Source organism: Balaenoptera ricei, chromosome 8 (genome assembly GCF_028023285.1).
Source record: "Balaenoptera ricei isolate mBalRic1 chromosome 8, mBalRic1.hap2, whole genome shotgun sequence".
In the NCBI taxonomy this organism is placed as follows: Eukaryota; Metazoa; Chordata; class Mammalia; order Artiodactyla; family Balaenopteridae; genus Balaenoptera; species Balaenoptera ricei.
The window spans coordinates 114,124,635-114,149,575 of NC_082646.1; the positions used below are offsets into that span (position 1 = coordinate 114,124,635).

A 24,941-nucleotide genomic window follows, 5' to 3' on the forward strand; every position below is an offset into this window, starting at 1 on the left:
GGCCCAGAGGCATTGGTGGGGAGCAGCAGGGAGTCAGAAGTGTTCCTGGGGTGAGGACATCAGGGGCCTGGGTCCCCACCCCAATGCCATCCTGGTGTGACAGGCACGGGCCAGCTTCCCGCAGACCGGAGGAGCAGAGGCCCAACCTGGGGGAGGGGTCTCTCCTGCAGGTGCCTGAGGCCAGCGAGGTCTATGGCCCAGGAGAGGCTCCGTCAGCCAGAGAAGCCAGAGGGGGGTGGGGTGCCTGGGACCAGCCTGGAGAGGACTCGGGAGACCCCAACCTCAGCCACCCTGCCTGTGCTGCCTCGAGGAGCACCCTCAGAGAGACCCCAGAGGGTCTTCCGGCCACATCCAGGCCACTGGGGTTGGGAGGACAGATTCCCCCCTGAGGAGGAGCCTGGGGCACTCTTGGTAGACTTGTCATTCTGACCTCTTCCTGGGGGGGGCGCCCTAGAGACAGAGGGAATGGGGGGCCTGCGTCCTGCTGCACTTTGGCCCTCAGAGGGAGACGACAGCTGTGCAGGGTTCTCTGGAGGTGGAGGAGGAAGGAAAGGAGAGCAGGGTCCAGGGTTCACAGGGGAGGAGCCGGAGGCCCATGTGCACCTCGACTGGAGTTCTCCGCCCAAAACAGGGCAGGGTCAGCCTGCCAACAGCCGGGGTGGCCAGGCCACACTGCCTGAAGGGGTGCGGCTTCTTCACAAGATGTACTCAAAACCAAGGCAGAGAGTGAGGCTGAGTCTGAACAAAGTTCCTAATAATAGACTTTAATATGACAACAAAGTGCATTTAATAACATAAAGTTTATAAAAGTGATGTGTGTCAAAGAAAGCAAACTATAGGAAGAAAAGCACAATTCCACCATCCACACGCAAATATAAATATCAAATATAAAAACTACTCTCCTGGTATTTTAATGCATTTTAACTTAGTTGAGATAAAAAAATGTATATATGTTTACAATCTATGTTTTTTTCACTTAACAGTATAACATAAGCATTTTCCTATGCTGTCATAAACTCTTTGAAAGCATCATTTTTAATGGCTGCTTAATCAGCATATGAGTATACCGTGTTTGCTCAGACATTTCCCTATTATTGATAATCTAGGTGGTTTATAATTTTTGCCTCAAAGGACATAGTAATACATATTTTCAATATTTTGGAGTTTTTCTTAGGATAGTTTAGAAAAAGTTAATTAATGGACCAAAGTATAAACAATTTTTAAGGCTTTAGATTCTTATTGCTGGACTGCTTTCCGAAAGGACCGCACCCATTTCCTCTCCAGATAGGACTAGATGAGATCTGCCCTTTCCATCCTTCATTGAGAGTAGGGGAGCTTCCACTGTGGGGCGAGGCCGGGGCTCCTCTTCCTGCGCCCCCCCGCCCCCAGGCTGGAGATGCTATGCTACCTTTGCCCAAGGGGCCACAGGTGCAGGCTCTTGAGCAGCAAGGCTGCTGGATATAATTTAGGTTCCCTCAGACCCTCGGAAGGGGGGAAAGAGAAGAAGCAGTGATTCTGTGGCATTAAAATTGGGAACGTCACATAAAGACATTGAAAAAGGGAGCAGCTGTGTAGACACTTGGGGGGAACTCGTGGACTCTTAACAGAATGAAAGTGTAAATGCAGACTGTTCTGAGCAGGTTGAGCTGGAGACTGGGGGGAGATGGAGAGTCCAGGAGATGGCTGGTAATAGGGATCTTGAGTTTGGATTACTCATGCTCAAAATCTCTTGCCTACTCTGTTTCCTGAGCTCTAACACAGCATTTGAGGCCCTCTCACCTGTGGCAGAGGCTGCTGGGTGCCCCCAGGGTCCATCTACCTTCTCCCTTAGGAAAAATGATCATACTTCCCATGCTTCCTTGCAGTAAGGTGTGGCCAGGTGACTGGCCAGGTGACTAACCACATGCAGGATGGAATACCCCTCCTTCATCCTTTGCTCTTCCTGCTGTCTGGAATGTGGATGTGACGCCTGGAGCTTGAGCAGCCATTTTGAACCATGTGATGGGTCCATGTGCTTTCGGTGACAGAGCAACAAGTTAATAACCAGGCGTCTGGTAGGACCGCCTCCAGACATCATTTATGGGAGGGAGAAGTAAGCAGGCTTGTTTAAGCTGCTACTGTTTGGGGTTTTCCGTCACACCAACCTCAGTGCATTTGTCCAGATTTGCTCCGTCAGAGTTGCACGGGTTCTGTGCTGCCAGTTCACGCTCTTGTCTTTGCCACTTCATAGTTCAGCCCCCGCTACTGTCACAGCCTGCCATGGAGTCCCGCAAACAGAAATGTGGGTGGGGCCATGTTATCCCTGGGGGAACCTAGAGCAAACATGTCAACCATGGGTCCTCACTGCAGGGTTGCCTGGGCTGCACAACGCTGTATCGTGACATCGTGGGTGCCCCCTGTGACGCTACGGGTGCTCCGCCTGTCTTCCCTCCTGAGCTCCTGCCCTGTGTCCTCAGCTTCCCAGCAGCTGTCAGAGCCTGGATACCCCACCCCCCTATCCCACGGGACAGCCTCTCTCAGGTGGCCCAGAGCCTCCTCCAGCTGCTGCCCCCCTGGACCACAGGATGTGGTAGAGCTGCCCTCTCAGTCCTTCATTCCCCACCCAGCCCAGCCAGCCACCTGTCCTCAGGGCCCCAAGGGCTCCCCCTCCCCCAGCTGGGGTCCACAGAGCAGGGGCTCAGGGAGCTGATTGTTTCTTGCTGGGGTCTGTCTCATCTTCAGTCCTCTGGGCCCCAGTTTCTCCTCTAAGGGAATCAACACTAGACTTGAAAGGGTCGGAGGTTGGGCGCTCTGGAAGGGCCTGGGGTCAGGAAGAGTGAAGGCGAGCAGGGAGCTGCTGTCATCGGAGAGGGCTCCCCTCCGCCTACCGGATGCCAAGTGTAACCCCGCAGCGCAGGGGACACGCCCCTCTGCAGGTGAGGCCGAGAGCCTCAGGGCGGGGCGGGGGCGGCGTCCCCAGGAAGGTGTCCCAGGCCCGGGGGACTGGGGGGAGGGGTGTGCCTTCTGGCCCGCGGGCCACTAGCTCCTCCCCGACGGCGCCGGGCGGCACAGGGACCTGAGGAGGAGGACGAGGAGGGAGGGGAGGAGGGAGGGGTGAGTCCCGCACGGAAGTCGGGTAAGAGCGCCGGGCGGCTTCGCAGCCACACTCGGGTTCCCACCGGCGCTGGGGCTGCCGGTCCCTCCGACCCCTCCGAGCCCGGCGCCCAGCACCGCCACCGGCATGCGGGTGAGTCTGCTCCGAGGCCACGCCCACCCGGACGGGGTCCGAGCCGAGGCCCCTCCGGCCGGCCCTGCCCCTCACCTGGTGAGTGCCTGGCGCGGCCGCGGTGGGCTTCTGTCCAGCCCAGGCCGCGGGGAGGCTGGCCGGGCTGGGATTGCGGCGGGACAGAGGAGGGCGGCCCCTCGAGAGTGAAGGGCTTACACGGGGAGGGCAAGTCCACCCCCTGGGCCCCGAGCCGGGGTTCTTGGGTCCCTCCGGCCCGGCTCTCAGAGTGTGCGGGGAAGGCATATCCACCCCCGGGCCCTGAGCCAGGAGGAAGACCCCAGACCAGCCGCTCTGCCCTGAGGGGAGGGGGCTGTGGTCTCTAGGGTGGGCTGACCTGGGGTTGGGGAGGCCCAGGGTGGCCAGCTGGGCCCTTGGCTCCCTGGGGGTTCTGCCTAGGCGGGGGTGGGAGCCCGCCGAGGGCTACTGGATTCTGATTCTGGGGGCAGAGCAGGAGGCTGTGGGGGCCCTGGGGAGGTAGGCGGGAGAACATCCTGGAAAGACTTCCTTTCTTCCCTCCGCCAGGGAAGAGGTCCGTCTCTGGGGCTGGGGCCAGCCCTTGGGCAGCTGCGGGGGAGACCCATGCTGAAGTGGAGAACAAAACCAGCCTCCCACTCAGCCTCCTCAGGGCGCTCCCAGGTGCGGGCCAAGCAGGAGGCCTCTCACTCTGCCCCTGCCCTTCCAGAGCCAGCTCTGGAGTCCCGGCTGCTAAGACTGGCATGTGGGCATACGCTGGCCTGACCCCGAGCTCCCCTGGCTGCCCCTTCCTCCCATGCCAGCCCTGTGCTGGGGTGGAAGGGAGGCGGGGCTGGCAAGGGTGGGTGGGGAGGAAGCCCCTGGTTGACTGAGGCAAGAGAATCAACCCTTGGAAAAAGACTGATGCACACAGCATAGAACTCTGTGGCCCCAGCTGGATCTGAGCACACCCTTCCCCTGCTCCAGTCCCTTCCACGGCTCCCTGCTGCCGCCCGCTGAAGTCCAGGCCCCCCCCCCCCCCCCCCGGCTGCTGAGAGGCCCTCTGTGGTCTGGCTTCTGCTAACCCCCAGTCTCACCTCCCGGCAGCTCCCTTCTTGCCCTTTATGCTTCTGCAGAGCTGAAGTGCTGAGTACTGAGTCCCTGGGAGGTAGCACCGAGCCCCTGGACACCAGTTGCCCGCTGCCCCTCAGGGCCTGTCCACACCACAAGGGCAAGCTCCCCTGCCAAGTAGGCACCTGCTCTCCGGGCCCGTGTCCACTTACACTATGCACTCCCCGCGAGGGCTGCACACAGAGCAAGCTGTGCCTGGGGGTGGATGACCGGACACATGAGACAGAGGGATGGCAGAAGGGAGGGGGGTGGCAGATGACAGGACTCAGAAGATGAGGAAGAGGAGGAAGCAGGGGCTTCCCCGGCGGCGTCCAGTGGCTAGGACTCCTCGCTTCCGCTGCAGGGGGTGTGGGTTCGATCCCTGGTTGGGGAACTAAGATCCCACGTGCGAGGGGGCACGGCCAGGGGAAGGGGGCTGGGAGGGGAAGATGAGGAAGCAGAGCCAGCAGGTGGGGCATCCGCTGGGGGGGTGGGGTCAGAGGCTGGGCGAGCGAGGGCGGGCCTCTCCTCGTTCCTGCTCGGCAGGGGGGCAGGAGGTTGCGGAGGGCCGGCAGGGCTGTGGTGTGACCCTTGGCGTGAGACAGGCCGTGGAGAGTGAGGGAGGCCCACGTGTGCCGCCTGCAGCTGGGGTGATGTCACACGGGTGCTCCCCGTAGCCCGCAGGGCCAGAGCTGGGTGGCAGTCGCATTCGCCCCTCCGGTGATCTGGAGGCTGGCCTGGGAAGGGACAGACAGGGACAGCACTCGCCCAGCTCTGGCTCCCAAGGCTGCGAAGGTCTCCCGGGAGCTGCAGCGTCTTAAGAAGTTTCCTCTTGCGGAGCCAGCCGGTGAGCCCGCGGGGACTCCAGTCTGTACCAAGCCCTGGGTGCACAGCCTGCAGGGGTGGGGGCTGGAAGGCCGAAGGGAGGACCACAGAGAGCCGGGTGCCCAGAGCCTGCCCCCCGTCCAAGTGCAGGGACGCGCCGGGGGTCTGCACATGGCAGGGCTGGGGTCCCCGAGGCCAAGAGTGCCAGGGTACCCCCTGTAGGAGCCCTGCAGTCGAGAGCGGGGGCCTGATGGGCGCACGTGGCTTCCTGGAGGTGGGGTCTCATAGACAGGGACGCAGGGGCCCCGGACACCTCGCTTCAGGTGCACCAAGCAGTCTGGTTGGCTGGAGGTGGGGGTGACTTCAGGTGAACCTGGTTCCCATCCGTGAAGGCCTCTTTCCCTGGAGGACAGGTGGACAGATGGACAGCCTGATGCTGGAGGCTGTGGCTGTGGCCACGGCCCAGCGAGGCGCCTTGCACGTGGCAGGTGGCCTGGGGGTGGGGCTGGTGAGCCCAGAGTGTACCGGAAGCTGATGCTCAGGACCTGGTCCCTTTGCGGATGAGGGGTGTGCGGTGTGGGGTGGCTAGACCAGGGCTGGGAGGGGGCACCAGACCTGGCCGCCCCTGTGACTGCTCGCCCATTGCCCAGGGGGGACCAGGGCAACCCTGAGGGGTGCATGTACCTTTGCCCTCGGTGGGGGGTGTCTCCCTGTCTAGTGGCCCGAATCAGTGGTGGGGGTCAGTGCCTGTAGGACACCTCTGGTCCAGATCACACACCATCCTCCAGGGAAGGTTGAGTTCCCCTTTTCCAAGAGGCTCTGGGTAATGTCCCAAAGCTGTGTGATGTCTCTGGGGAGGGAGGGGTGTCTGGGACCCCAGAGCTGCACCAAGTCCAGCAGCCTCATTTCTGGGGCTGCCTGGGGGCCAGCCTCCCGCTGCCGTCTTGGCGGGTCCCTCACAGGCAGTCTTCCCCGGGCTCCCTCCTGCTGCCTGGATCCCGAAGTCCCGCCAGTCCCGCCGGTGTGGCTTCCCTGTGCGTCCCTCCCCGCCCTGGGTCCCGTCTTCCCGCTGCTTGTCCTGCCCGTTCCTCAGCCTCAGGCCGGTGCCCACGTGAGGGAGTCTCTCCTTTCAGCCTTTGTGGGACTGTCCACCAGGGACCCTCGAAGGGTCCTCCTGCGGGAGGTTCCGGGCCTGGGGAGAGATGGGGCGAGCACTCCTCTTGGGTCTGAAGTCAAGCACGTGAGGATCCGTTTCACTTACGAATTTGTCCAACATGACACTTAGCCCCTAAGGCGGGCAAGTCACAGAACCGGCTACTGGTGACACAAATGTCCCTGGTCCCCATCTACTTGAGACTTTCCTCTCTTTCCCGAGACAGAGGCTCCTCAGCCCAGGGCAACCCCCTCCCTGCAAATCTGTCTGAGAACTGAGAATGGCAGCTTTCTCCTCCGGCCCCAAGCCTGAGTACCGATCTGAGGGCTGAGGGTAGCGGGGGATAGGAGGAGGCGGGGCTGCCAGAGGAGGGGTGACCACTCTCCAGGAAAGTGGGGGCAGTGGGCCTGGCGAGACCCGCGACCGACAGCGGCAGAATCTCAGTGCCCAGCGTGGGGCTGCACCGTGGCATTGGGCCACGAAGACGATGTCTACACTAGCCCCGTCTCACTGTGACCTTAGCGTCTGATGCCCTAGAGCCTGCTGTTCTGTGGTTGCATTTGATGCATTTCTTTTTGATTGAGACAATCAAAAGCTTTTGTGATTGAGACAGAGGGCAGAGAGAGGGGGCAGACCCAGGCCTGGTCCTGGACCCAGCAGTTCCTGGTGTGTATGCGGGTGGGGGGTTGGAGTCGAGTTCCGGATTTAGCAAAACAAAATAAAAAACAGGCACCTAGTAAATTGAATTTCACATAAACAACAATTTTTTTTTTTTTTTTTAGTATAAGTATGTCCCATGCAATAATTGGGACGTACTTATACTAAAAAGTATCTGTTGTTTTTCTGAAATTCAAATGTGACTGTGTGGCCTATATTTTAGCTGGCGGCCTTCAAGTGCAGCCTGGCTGGAGCAGCCCAGTGAGGCTTTCCTGAGGAGGCAGGAATGCAGCTGGGGAAGAGGAGGGGGAGCCGGTGGGCGGAGAAGCAGGGGCAAAGACCTGGCAGTGCACAGGACGGAGAAAACCCAGGTCGGGTGAGGTGCAGTGGGAGACTGAAGGCTTGTGAGCTGGTAGAGGGGCTAGGCCACCCTGGGGCGGTAGTGAGTGGGTGGTGTGCTGGCAGTGAGGGCCATGGTGGGGTGGGTGGCACCCGAACCATTCAGGGCAAGGCAGGTGCGCCAATGGACACAGGTCTCAGAGTGCTCCCCACACCCTTATCCCGGGGATGATGCAGGGTCCCTGTACCTCTGGGGTCCCTGTGCTCCCTGGGGAGCTGCCAGCTGGGACACCGGCTGGGGTCCGTCTCACCGAGCACACAGGCTGGCCAGCCCTGTGCTGGGGCTACAGGGTGCTTCCTGCATGGCATCAAGCCCCCCGAGGCTGGGGGATGTGGGATCTTGCCTGAGGTCACGCAGCCTTGGTACCTGCTGGGCTCTCGGCTCCAAAGCCAGCGTCTTCCCCCTCACATCGGCCGCAGGGCTCCCCCTGCATGACCTGCGTTGACTGTCGGCCCTGGGCCCCCACCTCCTGCATCTCCCACCCGCTTCAGCCCAGTGGCTCTTCCAGAGAAGGGGCCCTGGGTCACTTTGTCTCAAGCCCTCAGAGCCTGCTGTTTGCTCACTGGGAGTAAATGAAGCCTAAAGACCCCCCTCCACTCCCCGCCCCCCGTCGCCAACCTGGATGCCAATCCCAGCACCCTCCACTCCACTTGTGCAGTTTTTACAGGTCTGTGAGTTTCCCTAAAGAGTCACAAAGACAGTGCAGGGTCCCCCGTGCCCCGTCGCCTGGGGCGCTGGTCAGAGCAAAAGAGCCCGACACGGCCGGCTCGACTCACGTCACCGGCTTTTCCGTGCGTGTCCTCTCCTGTTCCCGGCTCGTTCGGGACCCCCCACGGCATCATCGCCATGTCTCCACGGCCCCTCCTGTCTGTGATGGTCCCTCGGTCCCTCCTTGTCCTTGGCCGCCTGACTCTGGGGTCCGCTCACTCGGGCTCAGGTGAAAGTGCCTCTGACGACTTCTGCTGAGATGGGACTAGGGCCTTTAGGGTGGGGATCACGTACTATCGCATCACATCCTGTCAGGGGGTCCCCGACATCTCAGTGACATCACCGTGACCTTGACCTTCATCACCTGTGTGGGGGGCGTCTGCCAGGTTTCTCCTCTGTGGGGTGACTCTTTTTCCCTTTCACGCTTTCTTCATTAGTCACTGAGTCCAGCCCACCCTCAACAGGGAGGATTCTGCACCCCCCCCCCCCAACGGAGGCAGGAGCATAGAAGGATGCGTGAGGGTTGTTAATGCTGCCGCAACAGTTAACAAAGAATCGGGGAGACTCAGGGGCTCGGCACCATCCGCTTCCTCCTTTAGGTTCTGCCTGCTGGTTTTAGTGTCCGTCCGTCTGTCCAGGACGTGCCTGCAGCAGTCGCTCCTGCACGGCTCTCACTGGACTTACTTTTAGGAAACTCAGTACCGCGTCACATTGGTCCCCAGCGCCCTGCGTGCAGTGGCGGCCCTCATGCTCCTGTTGCGTGTGGTCGTAGCACAGTGTTTTCATCGATCTGCCTACCGATGGGAATTTGGGTTATTTCCACAATTCTGATGTGAAATATGCTGCTGTGAGCACCCTTGTCAGTCTCCAAAGGTGGCTGGCCCGGGGTGTAGTGTCTGGGATGGTCAACTTAGTTTCCCAAGTTCCTGCACCAGTATGTGAGCCACAGCAACACGTGGGGATTCTGCTGAGTCACCCAGGCTTTTTTTTTTTTTTTTTTTTGACGTATAGTTGATTTACAACATTATATTAGTTTCAGGTGATTTACAATATTATATTACATTCAATATTTTTATAGATCACCCGGGCTTTTTTTAAAAAATATTTATTTATTTATTATTTATTTTGGCTGCGCCGGGTCTTAGTTGCAGCAGATGGGATCTTCATTGCGGCATGTGGGATTTAGTTGCGGCATGCATGTGGCATCTAGTTCCTGGAGCAGGGATCGGACCCAGGCCCCCTGCACTGGGAGCGTGGAGTCTTAGCCACTGGACCACCAGGGAAGTCCCACCTAGGCTTTTTTTTTTCTGGGGGGCTGCACCAAGCGGCATTCGGGATCTCAGTTCCCCGACCAGGGATTGAACCTGGGCCACGGCTGTGAAAGCACTGCATCCTAAACACTAGACGGCCAGGGAACTCCCACACCTGTGTTTTTAGAGCTGTCTGACCGTAAAATGTTTGCTACCACATGGTGGAAGGTGGTGCCTCCTTGGTCACCTGGCCTGCACTTTCCAGATGGTTCCCTAGCTCCATGTTTTCACCTTCTGAGTGCCCCTCTTTTGTGAAGTGCGCATGTGCATCTCTGGCCCATTTTAAACTGGGCTGTCTGCCTTTTCTTATGAATTCTGGGAGCTCTTTGTATATGTTTCCCAGCAAACCTCTGCTGGCCATTTGTGCTGTAGCCTCAGTGCATGCACTTAGCCCCACCCGGAACTACCCCCTTGGTGCCAGAGCACCCAGCCCAGGAGGTGCTTGTCTGCTGCAATGAGCCCCGTCCTCTGTCTGCCCTTCACCCCCAGGGAGAAGAGAGCCTCCGGATCCTGGTGGGGACCGAAGGGGACAGCCTCCTGCTGATGGACATCAATACCACTGAGGTGACTCTCTGCTCGAATCTCTCCTCGGCTTGGTCCCACCTACTGCCCCATGCCCCGCACCTGGCCCGCCCTGGTCCCCAGCCCCAGTCCCCACACCTCCTTCTTCTAGACCGAGGCCTCTGAGCCATGGGACTATGTCCTTGTGGCTGATCGTTGCACCCAGAGAAACCCCAGGCAGGTCCAGCGGCAGCAGCAGTTCCTGGAAGAGCTCGAGAGGAAGGGCTTCTGCTACAAGGTGGGCGGGCTGAGGGCCTCGCCCGGGCGCAGGGGTCGCGGGGGACTGGGTGGATCCCGGGGAGGGTCTGGGGAGGTGGGCTGGGGCCTCGTGCAGGACTTGGAGGGGATAGGCCATTGGCTTTGGATGAAGGGGGAGGGTCCCAATGTGGAGCGGAGGGTCCCATGCTGCCCACCCCCCTCAGGCGAGGGAGGACCAGGAGAAGGTGTTCTTTGGGATCCGAGCTGACAACCGGGTCTTTGACCGCTACCGCAGACTTCTCATGGAGCCCGAGGCTACCGCCCCCAGAGGGGAGCTGGCCGGGCCAACTTCCATCCCAGCCACCACCAGGTGAGAGGCTGGCCCAGAGTGGGGCCAGGAGGACCCCTGCCCCCCACATGCCGGTCCAGACAGGCAGCAAGGCTCCCAGGAGTGGTCCCAGGGTGGAGGGCCCAGGGGGCAAGGGTCTGGGAGTCAGTTTCCAGGTCTGTAATACGGGAAGATGACAGTTCTCACCTCTTGGAGTGTTTGAAGGTTACATGTGACTGTGTCCCCCGGATGCAGAATAGAAACCAGCCTTAAAGGGTGGGCAGAATTTGGAGAGGCTGAGAGGATCCTCCCGGCTGTCCCTCCTAGACTCTGAAGTCATCTCCCTGGATTCACGTCCTGACTTCTTTCCTCCAGACCAAATGCCCCTCCCTGGACATCTATCCCCTGCTTCCCAGGCACCCAACACCTCCTCTCTCTCTAAGCACCTGCTTCTCCCCACGCCGATCCTCTAGGCCTCCAATCCAGCCCACCTGCCCTCCCCACAGCCCTCCTCCATCATCTTCCTGGCCCCAGCCCCGGCCCCCTGAACTCATCTGGGGCCCGATCAGGGAGACTAGCGAAGAACACTCCTGGAATTTGGATACGAGGCAGTGGAGGGGGGCTTCCTGTGAACACAGGACTGGCCGGTCTTGGGAGGACACACGAATAGAGGCATCTTGATGGGGCCTGAGAGGAGCAGGCTGTGGGGAGTGCCCTGGGACGCTCAGGGGGCCGTGTCTCAGGAGGATGTTCCAGAGGAGCGGGACTGTATAGTCAGATGCCCGAATGTGCCACTTCCTGGCTGTGTGACCTTGACCAAATTACTCACCCTCTCTGAGCTTCAGTCACCCCATAGGCAAAATGGCTCACAGGGGTGCAAAGAGGATTCGTGCACATAAAGAGTGTGCTCTCGACGTGTGGGGGCTCCAGGTGGGACGGGTGATTGGAGGTGGGAGGTCTGGGAGCGATCTGGGAGAGACTATTGCAGGGTTGAGCATCGGGGCCCTGGGAAGAGAGAGACCACCCTGAGGGAGGCCCACCTTGGAACCATGGCACAGCTAGACCCTGGGAGGATTTAAGGAGGTGGGCTCCCAGATGAGTCCTGGATTCTGGGCTCTGGTCAGGTAGTCAGGGCTGGTGGTCTGGGGGCTCTGCTAGGACACAGAGGGGCCTGGGACCTGGCCAGATAGAGGGCCATCCTGAGCCAGCTCTTGTGTTCCAGAATCCGAATTGTCAACTTTGTGCTGAACAGCAAGATGGCAGCTGGTGGTAAGGAGTGGATGGGCAGGTGGCCTGTGCAGCAGCCCACCAGGAGGGGCAGTCACACGGGGAGAACGGGACAGGGTCCTCCCTCACCCCTCACTCCCTTCTGACCTGAGAATCCCTGTGACCACCAGACACGCTCCAGGATTTGGTGAAGGATGGGGTCTTTGAGGCCGGGTTTCCCCTACACAAGGTGAGGGGTGGGCCGGCTGGGAGAGGACCTGAGGGCAGGACCTGAGGCAAGAAGCTCTCACTGTCTGTCACCTGTGCTCAGGGGGAGGAAGACCTAAAGAAGAAATGGGCCCGGTGGAGAAACATGTTCCAGCAGCAGCCAATTGGTGACATCAGGTACTACTGCCCCCCCGCGGACACACCTGCGCCCCCGCAGGCAGGCTGCGCCCCCCGCGGTTACACCCCCGCCTCCAGCAAACTGCTGTGCGGGCTCCCATTTAGACACACATTTAGATGCCCTCAGTACAGACGCTCATTGCCCGCCCCCGCATGTGGCATGCCCCACCCCGGCGTTGGCGCTGGACGGTCACCCCTGGTGGGAGTGGCCCTGACGGGGCGGCTGTGCCCCTAGGAACTACTTCGGTGAGAAGGTGGCCCTGTACTTCGCCTGGCTCGGCTGGTACACCTACATGCTGGTGCCCGCCGCGGTGGTGGGCCTCATCATCTTCCTGAGCGGGTTTGCCCATTTCGAAGCCAGCCAGATCAGGTGGGGCGGAGTCAGGCAAGGGACGGGACTTGGGGGGGGGGGGTGGGGGTCAGGGAAGGGGCAGGACCGGGGTGGGGGAGGTCACGGAAGGGGCGGGGTTAGGGCGGGGTCGTGAAAGGGAGGGACTGAGGGTGGGAGGAGTCAGGGAATGAGCGGGACTTGGGTGTGTAGGGTCATGGAGGGGGCGGGGTTGGGGCGGAGTCAGGGAGGGGGTGGGACTGAGGGGCTGGGTGGAGTCAGAAAGGGCGTGGCTGGGTGGGGTCGTGGAGGGGCGGGGTCGTGAAAGGGCGGGACTGGGGTGTGCTGGGTCACGGAAGGGGCGGGACTGGGGTGTGTAGAGTCACGGAAGGGGCAGGGTTGGGGCGGGATCGTGAAGGGGCGGGACTGAGGGTGGGTGGAGTCAGGGAAGGGGAGGCTTGGGGCGGGGTCCCCCAGGGGCCACAGGAGGGGCCACAGGAAAGCGCCGCCGACAACCCGGTCCCTGCACCGCCAGCAGGGAGATCTGCGAGGCCCACGACGTCTACATGTGCCCTCGCGGCGACCACAACCCCAGGTACCAGCGGCTCTCAGAAACCTGCGCCTTCGCCAAGGTTTGCGCCTGGGGGGCACTGCGACCGCTCGCCCGCGGGGAGGGGGGCCCAGGGGGTCCTCCCAGGGAAGGGAAGGCCGCCCCAGCCCCACGCGCCGCTCTCCCCAGCTCACCCACCTCTTCGACAACGAGGGCACCGTGCTGTTCGCCATGTTCATGGCGCTGTGGGGTGAGTCGCCGCGGCACCTGGGGGGCAGCCGAGCTCCACACGCAGCGGGGACACACCGTGAGGCCTCTGCTTTCTCCCGGCTGCAGCCACCGTGTTCCTGGAGTTGTGGAAGCGGGAGCGAGCCCGTGTGGTCCTGCAGTGGGACCTGTACGGGTGGGACGAGGACCAGGTGAGGCTGAGCCAGGTGACCAGGTCCAGGGTCCACACGAGTCTGCTGTGTCTGAGGGGGTCCCCATGTATGAGGCGCGGTTCCCGTGGGTGAGGGATCCCGTGTCTCAGGCGTGTCCGGTGCCGTCCACAGGAGGAAATGGCGCTGGGGCTCATTGCCTGCCCTGACTACCAGCCCCGGCTGCACCAGCACTCCTACATGCGGAGTACCGTCATCCTGCTGCTGTCTCTGTTGATGGTACTCCTGGGGCGCCCCCGGTGGGGCTGGAGAGCAGGTGGGGCAGCCCCCTGAGGCCTACCCATCCTGGCCTCCCCGACCCCCGCCAGATCTGCCTGATGATAGGCATGGCCCACGTCCTGGTGATCTACCGCGTCCTGGCCGCTGCCCTTTTCAGCTCCGCCTTCCCCTTCCTGGGGGAGCAGGTGACCACGGCCGTGGTGGTGACCGGGGCCCTGGTTCACTACGTGAGCATCCTCGTCATGACCAAGGTAGGGGTCGGCGCAGGGCGAGGGTGCCGGTGGGGGTGAGGGTCTGCTGAGGTCCGAGGTGAGCCCTCCGTCTCCCCTCCCACAGATCAACAAATACGTGGCACTGAAGCTTTGCGACTTTGGTGAGAGGAGGGCCCCCCTGAGCCCCTCTCTGGCTACTGGAGGGAGGATTCAGGGTGGGGATCTTGGAGCCCTGGGGTGGGGGAAGGGGGCCCATGAGAGGGCAGGGGCTCGCACCTGGGAGACGTGGGGTGGGGGCCGCAGGTGTCCCTGAGTTGTCAGGATAGGGACAGGCTGGTCGTGGGCTGTCATCGGGGTGAAGGATGGGGGAGGGACGGCCCCACATCTCATTCCAGAGAAGCCCAGGACCTTCTCAGAGCGAGAGAGCAAGTTCACCATCAAGTTCTTCACTCTGCAGTTCTTTGCTCACTTCTCCTCCCTTATCTACATTGCCTTCATCCTGGGCAGGTAAGGGGCACCTGCTCCCACATGCCTCCCTCTAACTCCTTTCTCTCCACCTTGAAAATGGAAATACCTCTCCTTTTTCATTTTTAAAATAAATCATGCTCAGAACACGTGGAAACCCAGCATAGAAATATGTGAAGGAAGCCCACAGCGAACCCGCAACTGTCCAATCCTTGTCCTCAGAGATGACACTGTAACTGCTTGTTGGGTCTTCCCAAACTTTTTTACACATTTAAGTCCACACACACGCACCTATTGACATGCGCGATTTTGTCGTGTAAATAACTGTATCTGCCTTACCCTGAAAACATACTGTGGGCATCTTCCATGTCTGCATGGGTGGTGAGGCTTTGTTTTTAAAACCATACTATGAGCATTCTTTTGTGGGATGTCCTTGAATTTATTTAACCACTTCAGCTGGTGGATATTCGGGTTAATTCCAGTTTTGAGGTTTATAAGTAAAGCTGCAGTGGGCATCCCATGTAACACACATGCACATGCATATGCACACACATGCACACACTTGCCCTCACCTTCCTAATTAATGAACATTTTTCGTTCAATCAACATATCTTTTCTTGTCTTTTCTGAAGAAAATAATTCCTCTATGTGTTCTCTGTGTTTGTTCAAATGTTGTAAGTTACACACATACTGCCAATTAATCCCAAACTCTCTAGCAGAACTTCATCCATTTATTTATTTATTTATTTGCAAAATTTATTTATTCATTTATTTATTTATTTTTGGCTGCGTTGGGTCTTCAATGCTGCGTGCGGGCTTTCTCCAGTTGTGGCGAGTGGGGGCTACTCTTCGTTGAGGTGCGCGGGCTTCTCATTTCTCATTGCGGCGGCTTCTCTTGTTGCTGAGCACGGGCTTTAGGCGCGCGGGCTTCAGTAGTTGCGGCACACGGGCTCGGTAGTTGTGGCTCGCGGGCTCTAGAGCGTAAGCTCAGTAGTTGTGGCGCATGGGCTTAGTTGCTCCACGGCAAGTGGGATCTTCCCGGACCAGGGCTCGAACCCGTGTCCCCGGCACTGGCAGGCCGATTTTTAACCACTGCGCTACCAGGGAAGCCCCTCTAGAAGAACTTTAGAAGAAACCAACTCCTGCCAGTATGTTCAAAGACATCATGAGGTCCTTGGACATGCCCTCGTGGCATCTGTCCCCTTCTCTTGGGGCTGTGCTTGGCCCTTGCATCCTGGGAAGGCCCTTACTCTCTGCCGTGTAGGATCCCAAGTTTTCCAGCGGCTTCCTGTGAAAGGGCACATGGGAAATCATATGTGCTGAGTTTCCTCTTTATTGGGGGCCTGACTGAGCGTCTACTGGGGAAAGAATTCTAAGTTGGATATGGTTTTCCTCAGACTTCCGGAGGATATTTTGGTTTCCGGCTTCCAGTGTTCTGTCCACAAGTCTGGCGTTGATGTTCTTCCGACTCTCTGTGCGTCTTCTCACTGTCCCCCATCTTCTGAAATTTCTCAGCCGTGTGACTTGGTGGGTCTTTTTCATTCGACATGCTTTGGTAATTCACATCTCTCTCCTCCACACGCCAACTTTCCTCTCTCTGCTGGATGCTTTCCACCGTCACGCAAACATGCTGTCACAGTTCTTTCCGCAAGTCTTCTCACCGGCGTATCCGGTTTCTGGTTCTCCCGCCTCGCGCCTCTCCCTCCCCGGTACTCTCGCTGCCTCCTGGCGCTGACCTTTGCTCTCCTGCTGACCTCGGAACGTCGCCTGGCCCAGAGCCCTGGTCCCTCAGACTCCGCTCTTCCCTTGCTCCCCCTGCATAGCCGTCGCCACCCAGGACGTGCCGCACATTTATCTGTTCACTGTCTCTCTCAGAAATGGCAGCTCCCCAGGGCGGAGAGTAGGGCGCTTGTCCTTTGCTGAATGCTCAGCTCCTGCAGCCGGCCAGGCAGAATCAATGCTGGTCAAATGGAAAGAGATTACCGGGTACTCACTGGGCCTGGAGCCTCAGGGCCTTCGGTTCTGAGAGATTTTCTCATGTATCTGAAAGCCTCCTGCTTCGGCTCCCGCTCCTCCCTTCTGAGGAATTCTTTTTGTTTGGAAATTGGACCTTCTGAATTGATCATCTACTTTTCTTCGCTTTTTTTCTCCCATTCTTGTTCCAGTTTCTTGGAGTTTTTCTCAGCTGTTTTCCAGCCCTTCTACTGAACGTTCTGCTTCCGCTTATGTTCTTAATCTCAGAGCACTCCTGTTGACATTTGCAGATTCTTCACAGCCTCCTCTTCATGTCACCTGGACACCAGGGCTTTTCTTGTCTGAGGATGTGGCCTCTTTTTTTTCCCTTCTACTCTGGCATTTCTTCTGTTCCTTTCGAGTTTCTTTTATGCTCTTTCTTTGATTGGTCTCTGATTCTGATGTTAGAGACACCCCCCGCTTAGATGTCTTTTATTCTTGGCCACCTGTCTGTAATTGAGGAAGGCATGTGCCAGTGGCTTTGCTCTGGGCCACGTGTCTCCTGTCGGGACCTCTTGCTGTGTCCGTTCCTGAAGGGGAATCCCTGGTCTCCTGCCTGGAGGCAGAAGGATGACCGTCAGTATGCTGGGAGCCCAGCTGGGGAAGGGACAGTGTGGGGTCTCAGTGTCCACTGGCCCAACCCTGCGATCTGAATCTTTGGTTGTTCAACCCCCTAGAAATGTCTTTGTCTTCTTGTGTGTGTGTGTGTTGTGGGGGGGGGGGATTAGGGGTTGGATAGGAGACCCAGGGGTGCAGCCGGGCCTGCATCCCATCCAGTGGGTGCCCCCAAGCTACCAGAGGTGCCCAAGTCCTGAGGTGTTCCAGGCTCTTGGGCAGGGTTGCGTTGCTGTTCAGACGTCCGCCCTGCAGGCTTAGATCCAGCTTGATGTCTCGAGTGGGCTGCAGGCCTCTCCAGTTCCCTTCCGTCTCCGAGATGATGCCTGGCAGGGGGTGTGAGCAGTTAGCCATTTTATCTGGGAGTCGGCAGTGCACATTTAAACTGAGAGACATTGCTAAAGCACCCTCCAAAAACGCTGTGCTGACGCACAAAGCCACGCACTGTGTACGTGACTGCACACTCCATGTTGGTCTGATGAACAAAGACTTTTCATCCTTAAAGGTGCGTTATTAAAACCTATTAGTGAGAATCCAGCATCTTTCCAGATATTTTTTGGCCATTAAATTTCTTTTCCTATAAGTTGTTCACATCATCTGAGCATTTTTATAACATCAAGGTCAAGTGGATTCTCTTCTGACTCTATCAGTTTCTTAAAATCATGTCATATTTTACTTTGCTTCTTATTTGACCATTTCTTTGTTGTACAGCTCTTTATTTTTCCTGTTGTTTTTAATTGCCTTTTTTTTCCCCCTTGCATGTCTTTATCTTGTCAAGGTTACCCAGCCTCTCCATGTCAAACTGTCTATTGCATGGAGTCTCTTTTCTCCCAGAGACCCTCTATTCTCCCCACACTGGGCTGCTGGCTGCCCGTGCCTCCTGCATACCTGTCTTCCTGGGACTTCAATCTGCTGCTTTCCTGGGTTAGGACCATCATTTCCTGGACTCCCAAGCCTCCTTCTTTCTTGATTTTTGCTTTCATTTATTCTGAGAAGGTATATCAGAGAGGTAAACTCTCTGAATTCATGTATGTCTAAAGGTGTCATGTTCTACTGTTGCACAAGATAGACATGGCTGGGTATAGAAATCTAACTTCAAAACAATTTTCCCTTCTAGAACTTTAAAGACATTGCTCCGTTGTCTTTGAACATGCAAAATGGATGATAAGAAGTGTGCAGAAAATCTGATTTTTGTTTCTTCCCAGTTGACCTAGAAGCTTTAGGATCTTCTCTTTAAACAGGGGCACAATCTAGGGTGGGTCTTCTCTTCATGCACCGTGCTGGGTAATTGTTGGCACCTTCCAGTGAAAAAACCCACGTCCTACTTAGGCTCACTACATCTTCTTCTTTTTTTCCTTAGGTTGTTTTTTTTTTTTTTTAATTGTTATTGGAGTGTGGTTGCTTTACAATGTTGTGTTAGCCTCCACTGCACAACAGAATGAATCAGCCGTACACATACAGATACCCCTCCCTTTTGGACTTCCCTCACATTTAGGTCACCACAGTGCATTAGGTAGAGTTCCCTGTGCTATACAGTATGTTCCCATCACCTGTCTATTTTATACATAGTGTCTGTCAATAATGTATATGTGTCAGTCCAAGTCGCCCAATTCCTCCCACCCCACCCCTTTCCCTCTTGGTATCCACACATTTGTTCTCTACGTCTGTGTCTCTGTTTCTGCTTTGCATATAAGATCATCTATACCATTTTTCTAGATTCCACATATATGCATTATTATATGATATTTTTCTCTTTCTGACTTGCTTCACTCTGTATGCCACTCTCTAGGTCCATCCACGTCTCCACAAATGACCGCATTTCATTCCTTTTTATGGCTGAGTACTTTTCCATTGTATATATGTACCACATCTTCTTTATCCATTCCTCTGTTGATGGACATTTAGGTTGCTTCCATGTCCTGGCTATTGTAAATAGTGCTGCTGTGAACATTGGGGTTCATGTGTTTTTTTGAATTATGGTTTTCTCTGGGTGTATGCCCAGTAGTGGGATTGTTGGTTCAGGTGGTAGTTCTATTTTTAGTTTTTTGAGTTTTTTTTCCTTAGGTTTTTAAAAATATTTTTTTCCCCTCTGCTCTCTATGGAACGCCTGGTCCTCTTGGGTTTCTTATCTTTTTCTCTCATACATTCCATCTCTGTGTCTTTACATTCCACATCTGGAGAGATTTCCTTCACTTTGTCTTTTTGCCTTTTTTTTTTTTTAATGTTTATTTATTTATTTATTTGGCTGCACCGGGTCTTAGTTGTGGCACGTGGGATCTTTAGTTGTGGCATGTGAACTCTTAGTTGTGGCATGTGGGATCTAGTTCCCTGACCAGGGATCAAACCCAGGCCCCCTGCATCGGGAATGCGGAGTCTTAGCCACTGGACCAACAGGGAAGTCCCTGTTTTCTTTTTTTAAGTTTAACAGTTAAAGTCTTAATTTCCAAGAGGGTTTTTATTTGCTTTATCCTTTTTTTTTTTATAGTGTCCTTTTCTTGTTTCCATAGATACAGTACTTTCTTGAGGATATCAATGTTCTTTTTTCCCCTTAAGTTCTCATCTGTTTCCTCATTATCTCATTTCCTAAAGGGTCCATCTTCCTGTTCCTTTATTGTAGTCCTTCTCTTTTGTACAGCTGGTTTTCCTCGTGACTGAAGATTTGTAGCTGTCCGTTCATACTGAATAATGAAGGACTGAGTTGGTTTTCCCTGGCAGGATGGGATATGTCTTTATAATAACTCACGTCTACTGACATTCACCCATTCTGTCCTAAGGGCCTCACATTCATCAGCTCTAATCTGCACAACAGCCCTATGGGGTAGGGACTCTCTAAACCCCATTTCACAGATGAGTAGACCGAGGCACAGAAAGGTTAAGAAACTAGCTCAGGGTCGTACAGTCAGCAGGTGGTGGGGCAGATAGAAGCCTGAGTCTGGCGCCTTCTGTGTACTGCCCCTGCATGTGGCATCCCCAGGAAAAGAAGGCAAAAGCCTATGTAGTCACTCGTGTTTCTCTGGAGGTGGTTTCTTTTTTGTCACGAAGGTTATCAGTGTGTCTCTTTATAGTTCCTGTTTTTCATGCTGTGCTCAAAAAGGCCTCCCCTCCTCAACATTAAAAACGTGTTCAGCTGTGATTTCCCTTAGATGCTTATGGTTTCAACATTTTAAACATTTAAATCTTTGATTCACAAGGAATTTGTTTTGTTGCAGGCGGCAAAGGAGGGAAGCCTGTTTTGTTGTTTTCCAAATGACAGCCAGTTGTCCCCAAACCATTTGTTGACTGTTCCATCACCACCACCACCCCTCTGTCACACACCAAGTTCCATCATTCACTTGAATATTTTGGTGTTTCGTGGATTCTGATAATTTTAGTCTAGTACCTTTCTGTGTAATTATTACTGTTATGCTTTCCTGTCAGATAGGTCTAGCATTAATTTTCTCTTCTTTTTCAATTTTCCTTTTTTGTAGTTATTTACATGTTTATTCTTCTAGGTGAACTTTAAAATAATGTTTGCCAAACTCCATCAAAATTCTGTGGGATTTAGCTTAAGATTGCAGTGAAATTATACATTCTTTTAGGGAGAATTGACATAGATACTGTATTAATTTTCTATTGCTGACCACAACTTAGTGGCTTTAAACAACACACATTATATACAGTTCTCGAGGCCAAGAGTCCAAAACGGGTCTCACTGGGCTAAAATCAAGGGGTCAGCAGGGCTGTGTTCTGTCTGCAGGCCCTCCGGGAGAGTCCATACTCTTGCTTTTTTCAGCTTCTAGAGGTTGCCTGGCCCCCTTCCTCCTGTGTCTGCAAAGCCAGTGGTGTCAGGCTGAGTCCTTCTCATCCTGCCATCTTTCTGGCTCTCCCTCTCACTCATTTAAGGACTCTGGTGATTACAATGGGCACACCCAGATAATCCAGGATTATCTCATTTTAAGGTCAGCTGATTAGCAACCTTAATACCAGCTGCCATGTCAGATAGCATATTCACAGGTTCCAGGAAGTAGGATGTGGTATCTTTGGGGGCCTGTCATTCCGTCTGTCACAAAAATACAAGCCTAAGTTTTTCTATCGAAGAACAAGCTCTCTCTATTCCAGTCTTGTTTTAATGTTCGTTAGCTATGTTATAGTTTTCTTCTTATGGGTCCCCTAGATTTCCTGTGAATTTCACTCTATTTTATAGTTTTTGCTGCTATGTGCGACAGATATTTCCTCCTGCTACATTTCTCAGTGGTTTTGTTGCATCTAGGAAAGCAAAAGGGAGTTGAGCTTGATATCAATTTTATATCCACTCTGAGCATTTTTCAGTAGATTTATCTGCCCAATCGTTCAGTTGATTTATTTTGGCTTCCCAGATATATCATCGTGTTTTCTACGACAAGTTTTTCCTTTGCAGCGTTACACTATGCTGGAATAGCAGCTGTCATGAACCGTAACAGGAGCGCTTGCAGGATTTCAGCATTGAGCATTAGCCCAACGTTTGGTTTAATATACCTTTTTAATCATGGAAATCAGGCGATTTAAGCACAAAGTAGCCCTCTGTGCACAATTACCATGGGGAGAACAGCTGAGAGGTCCCCTGCTGTCCTGCGCGCCCGCAGGCCTGTCTGGGTGCAAACGGTGCGTCCAGCACCCAGCCTCTGCTCACCTGCGGGGCGGGTCTCCTTCCTTCCCCTCCAGGCCCCACTGCTCCCCGACTCCCACTCCCGTCCTGCCCCCTCTCTCAGCCTCGCTGCCCTTCCCAGGATCAACGGTAACCCCGGGAAGTCCGTGCGCCTGGCAGGGCTGTGGAAGCTGGAGGAGGTCAGTCTGTCCGGAGGCCTTACTGCCCTCTTCCTGAACTGCCCCAACCCCCTGGTCAGCCCCAGGCCCCGTGCCTGACCTCCCGCCCTTGCCCCCGCAGTGCCATCTCAGCGGCTGCATGATGGACCTGTTCGTGCAGATGGCCATCATCATGGGTCTGAAACAAACGCTCAGCAACTGCATGGAGTACCTGGGCCCGTGAGCACCACCCTCCCTCCCGGGGCGCCACCCTCACCGCAGGACCCCACCTCCCAGAGCCAGCGGTCCCGAGGGGCCCTCAGCCCCCCTCCCCGTGCCCCACCCGCTCCTCCTCGCCCGCAGGTGGCTGGCCCACAAATGTCGCTCGATGCGAGCCACGTCCCAGGACCCCGAGCTGAGGCACTGGCAGCGCAACTACCGCCTGAACCCGGTCAACACCTTCAGCCTGTTCGGCGAGTTCATGGAGATGAGTACGCGGGGCGGGGCCGGGGGCCGCTGGGCGGAGGGGCGGCGCCGCGCGGGGGCCCACGGTGACGACCCGCACCCCCAGTGATCCAGTACGGCTTCACCACCGTCTTCGTGGCCGCCTTCCCGCTCGCCCCGCTGCTGGCGCTCTTCAGCAACCTCGCGGAGATCCGCCTGGACGCCATCAAGATGGTCCGGCTGCAGCGGCGCCTGGTGCCCCGCAAGGCCAAGGACATCGGTCAGGGGCCCGACGGGGCGGCCGGAGGGCGGGCGCTCCAGCCAGGGGACGGGAGCGGCGAGGCGCGCTGGGACCACGCCAGTCCCCTTGAAACCACCGCTCTAAGCCATGGGGGCAGGGCTCAGGCCCCAGGAAGAGGCGGGGCTGGCAGGCACCTCGCCGGCCGCTCCGCCCCCAGGGGTCCCACTGAAGGGCCAGCAGCCGCCCTGCGGGGGCCGTGCGCAACGGCTTGACTCTCAGGGAGCTGAGGGAGAGGGGTCGGGCAGCTGGGGGCAGGCACTGAGAGCCGGCGGCCTTAGTCACCTAGACCGGCCTTGCTGAGGTGCACGGGTGTCAGGGATGCAGCAAGGAGAGGCGGTGGGAGAGAGAAGTGTGAGGGAGGCCTCAGTCTTGGGACCAGGTTAAGGGGGTCTGCCCTGCGGAGGGGACCCAGGAGGTGGAGCAGGTCTGGGGGCAGCTGAAAGGTTCAGGCATAAGATGGGGGGGCGGAGACCTGAGCCCCTCCCTGTCCATGTCAAGAAGAGGGGTGCAGGAGAGCGGAGGCCGCTGTCTGTTGGCCTTGGCCCAGGTCTTCCTCATCAGGGACCTGGCCCCGCGGCTGCCACGAGCAGAGGCATGATGAGGCCCTTGACCATCCAGGCTCCCAGCTTCGGGGGATCAACAGAGGCGGGGGGTGGGGGGTGGGGCGGGGAGACAGTGTAGGCCTCACCCCCTGCCGTGTGGCCCAGGGACCTGGCTGCAGGTGCTGGAGATAATCGGCGTGCTGGCGGTCATTGCCAACGGGATGGTCATCGCCTTCACATCTGAGTTCATCCCCCGAGTGGTGTACAAGTACCGCTATGGCCCGTGCCGACAGGGGGCCCACCCTGCAGTCGAGTAAGGGGACACCGCCACACAGCCCCTGGGGGAGCCTCAAACTGTCCAGAGACCCTTGGGAAACTGGCCCAACTATGGCCCAGCCCCAGGGGACCCCAGGGAAGGGCATGATGCTAACAGTATTGCCTGGGGTGGGCTGCCCTCCCGCAGCAACCTGCAGACCTTGGGTGGACCCCGGGAGTGCTGACTGGGACCCCAGTAGGGGATTAACGTCCCAGAACCAGCTGTTTTCTGAGCAAGTGATACTGGAATGGCTCCCCTTCCAAAGGCAGACCCTTAGTGGTCTGCATGCTGTCCTCCTCCAGTTCCTCCAGCCCTGCAGGGGGGTAGGTCTCCAGGGGTCTCCCCCAGGAAGGCTGGCAAGGAAGCCTCGGCCCCTGGCAAGGAAGGCAGGTGGTGGCACCTGCAAGTCCCTTCAGCCTCCCCCAGGGGCCCCTCTCCCATGTACAGAGATGAAGGAGGGGGTCTGCACTGTGGCCCACCCTGATGGCCCCCACCAGGCAGGGGTCGGTTCCAAGCCAGCACCCCAGAAGCCTGAAGGGACCACACCAAACTCCTCTCCCCCTCCCCCCAGCTGCCTCATGGGCTACGTCAACCACAGCCTGTCCGTGTTCTACACCAAGGACTTCCAGAATCCTGTCGAAATAGAGGGCTCAGAGAATGTGACCGAGTGCAGGTTTGGACCCCCATCCCCTGTGAGCACCCTCTGAACTCCTGACCCCTGACCTCAGATGCTCCCCACCCCAGGTACCGGGACTATGGCGCCGCTCAGAACTCCAACTTCACTGAGCGGTCTTGGTTCCTCCTGGCCATCCGCCTGGCCTTCCTCATCCTCTTCGAGGTGAGCCAACACTGGGCACAGGCCCCAGGGCAGGGCAGCTCTCTCCAGCCCTCCCTGGGCCCCTGCCCCCTAAAGTCCCTGCTCAGCGCATCTTCACCTCCCCACTCCGCCCCTCCTCCCAGCACGTGGCCTTATGCGTCAAGCTCATTGCTGCCTGGTTTGTGCCTGATGTGCCTCAGTCGGTGAAGAATGAAGTCCTGAAGAAGAAGCACCAGAGACTTGGGGAGGCGGGGCTGCCGGGGCCTGGGGTGGGGCCTGGCCCTGAGTCCCGAAGTACCAGAGACTCCGGCCCGAGAGCACAGACGTGGAGCGGGCCCAGAGCCGGTCAAGAGGCCAAGACGCAGAGCTGCTGCCACCACCACCCACCCCAGCCCTGGCTGTGTGTGTGTGTGGGCGGGCTTTAAGAAGACCCGCGTATATGTGGGGGTCCTGGGAGCCCCTGTATGTTTGGGGTGTCTGTGAGCTGCACACCTGCCCATGGTCTGTGAGGCCTGTTCCACCTGTGACGGCTCAGGCTTGGTACTGCCTGACTTGAACTCTGAGTGACCCCTGCCACCCAGAGAACTGGGGCGGGGGTGGGGGGGGGAGGGGGTCTTCTCATGCCGTCTCGACAGGAAAACTGGCCCAGTTTCCTGGGCCCCAGATCCTGCCCCACCCCACTGGCTCCCCTCAACCAGCAGAGTTTTCTCTAATAAAACTGCTTTGTGTTAATTTCTGGGCTTCTGGCCGATTACGTCTGCCCTCAGGGCTGGCTGGGAAACTGAGGCCGTGATGGGGAAACGCCCAGAATGTGGTAGCCTCCGCCCTCCTCTGGTTTTCCGT

At 57.0% G+C, this 24,941-nt stretch overlaps 1 protein-coding gene across 7 annotated transcripts; it reads left to right on the forward strand.

Moving 5' to 3' along the window:
- The first annotated feature begins 3,076 nt into the window (after positions 1 to 3,076).
- On the forward strand, positions 3,077 to 24,830 carry ANO9 (anoctamin 9). 7 transcript variants are annotated; one of them, XM_059932460.1, is made up of 23 exons: positions 3,077 to 3,304; positions 9,870 to 9,944; positions 10,054 to 10,179; positions 10,364 to 10,509; positions 11,690 to 11,736; positions 11,865 to 11,923; positions 12,005 to 12,078; positions 12,314 to 12,448; positions 12,942 to 13,038; positions 13,146 to 13,206; positions 13,293 to 13,375; positions 13,508 to 13,612; positions 13,702 to 13,863; positions 13,949 to 13,985; positions 14,220 to 14,331; positions 21,663 to 21,720; positions 21,821 to 21,918; positions 22,042 to 22,169; positions 22,250 to 22,402; positions 23,131 to 23,278; positions 23,853 to 23,954; positions 24,026 to 24,119; positions 24,242 to 24,830. In XM_059932460.1, exons 1-23 carry the CDS (start codon positions 3,221 to 3,223, stop codon positions 24,521 to 24,523), a joined length of 2,466 nt encoding a protein of 821 aa, XP_059788443.1. In that variant the 5' UTR covers positions 3,077 to 3,220; the 3' UTR covers positions 24,524 to 24,830. The 7 variants fall into 7 exon arrangements, with proteins under 7 accessions (XP_059788443.1, XP_059788444.1, XP_059788445.1 ...); XM_059932461.1 differs by having other exon boundaries at positions 12,945 to 13,038; XM_059932462.1 differs by having other exon boundaries at positions 10,108 to 10,179.
- The last annotated feature ends 111 nt before the right edge of the window (positions 24,831 to 24,941 follow it).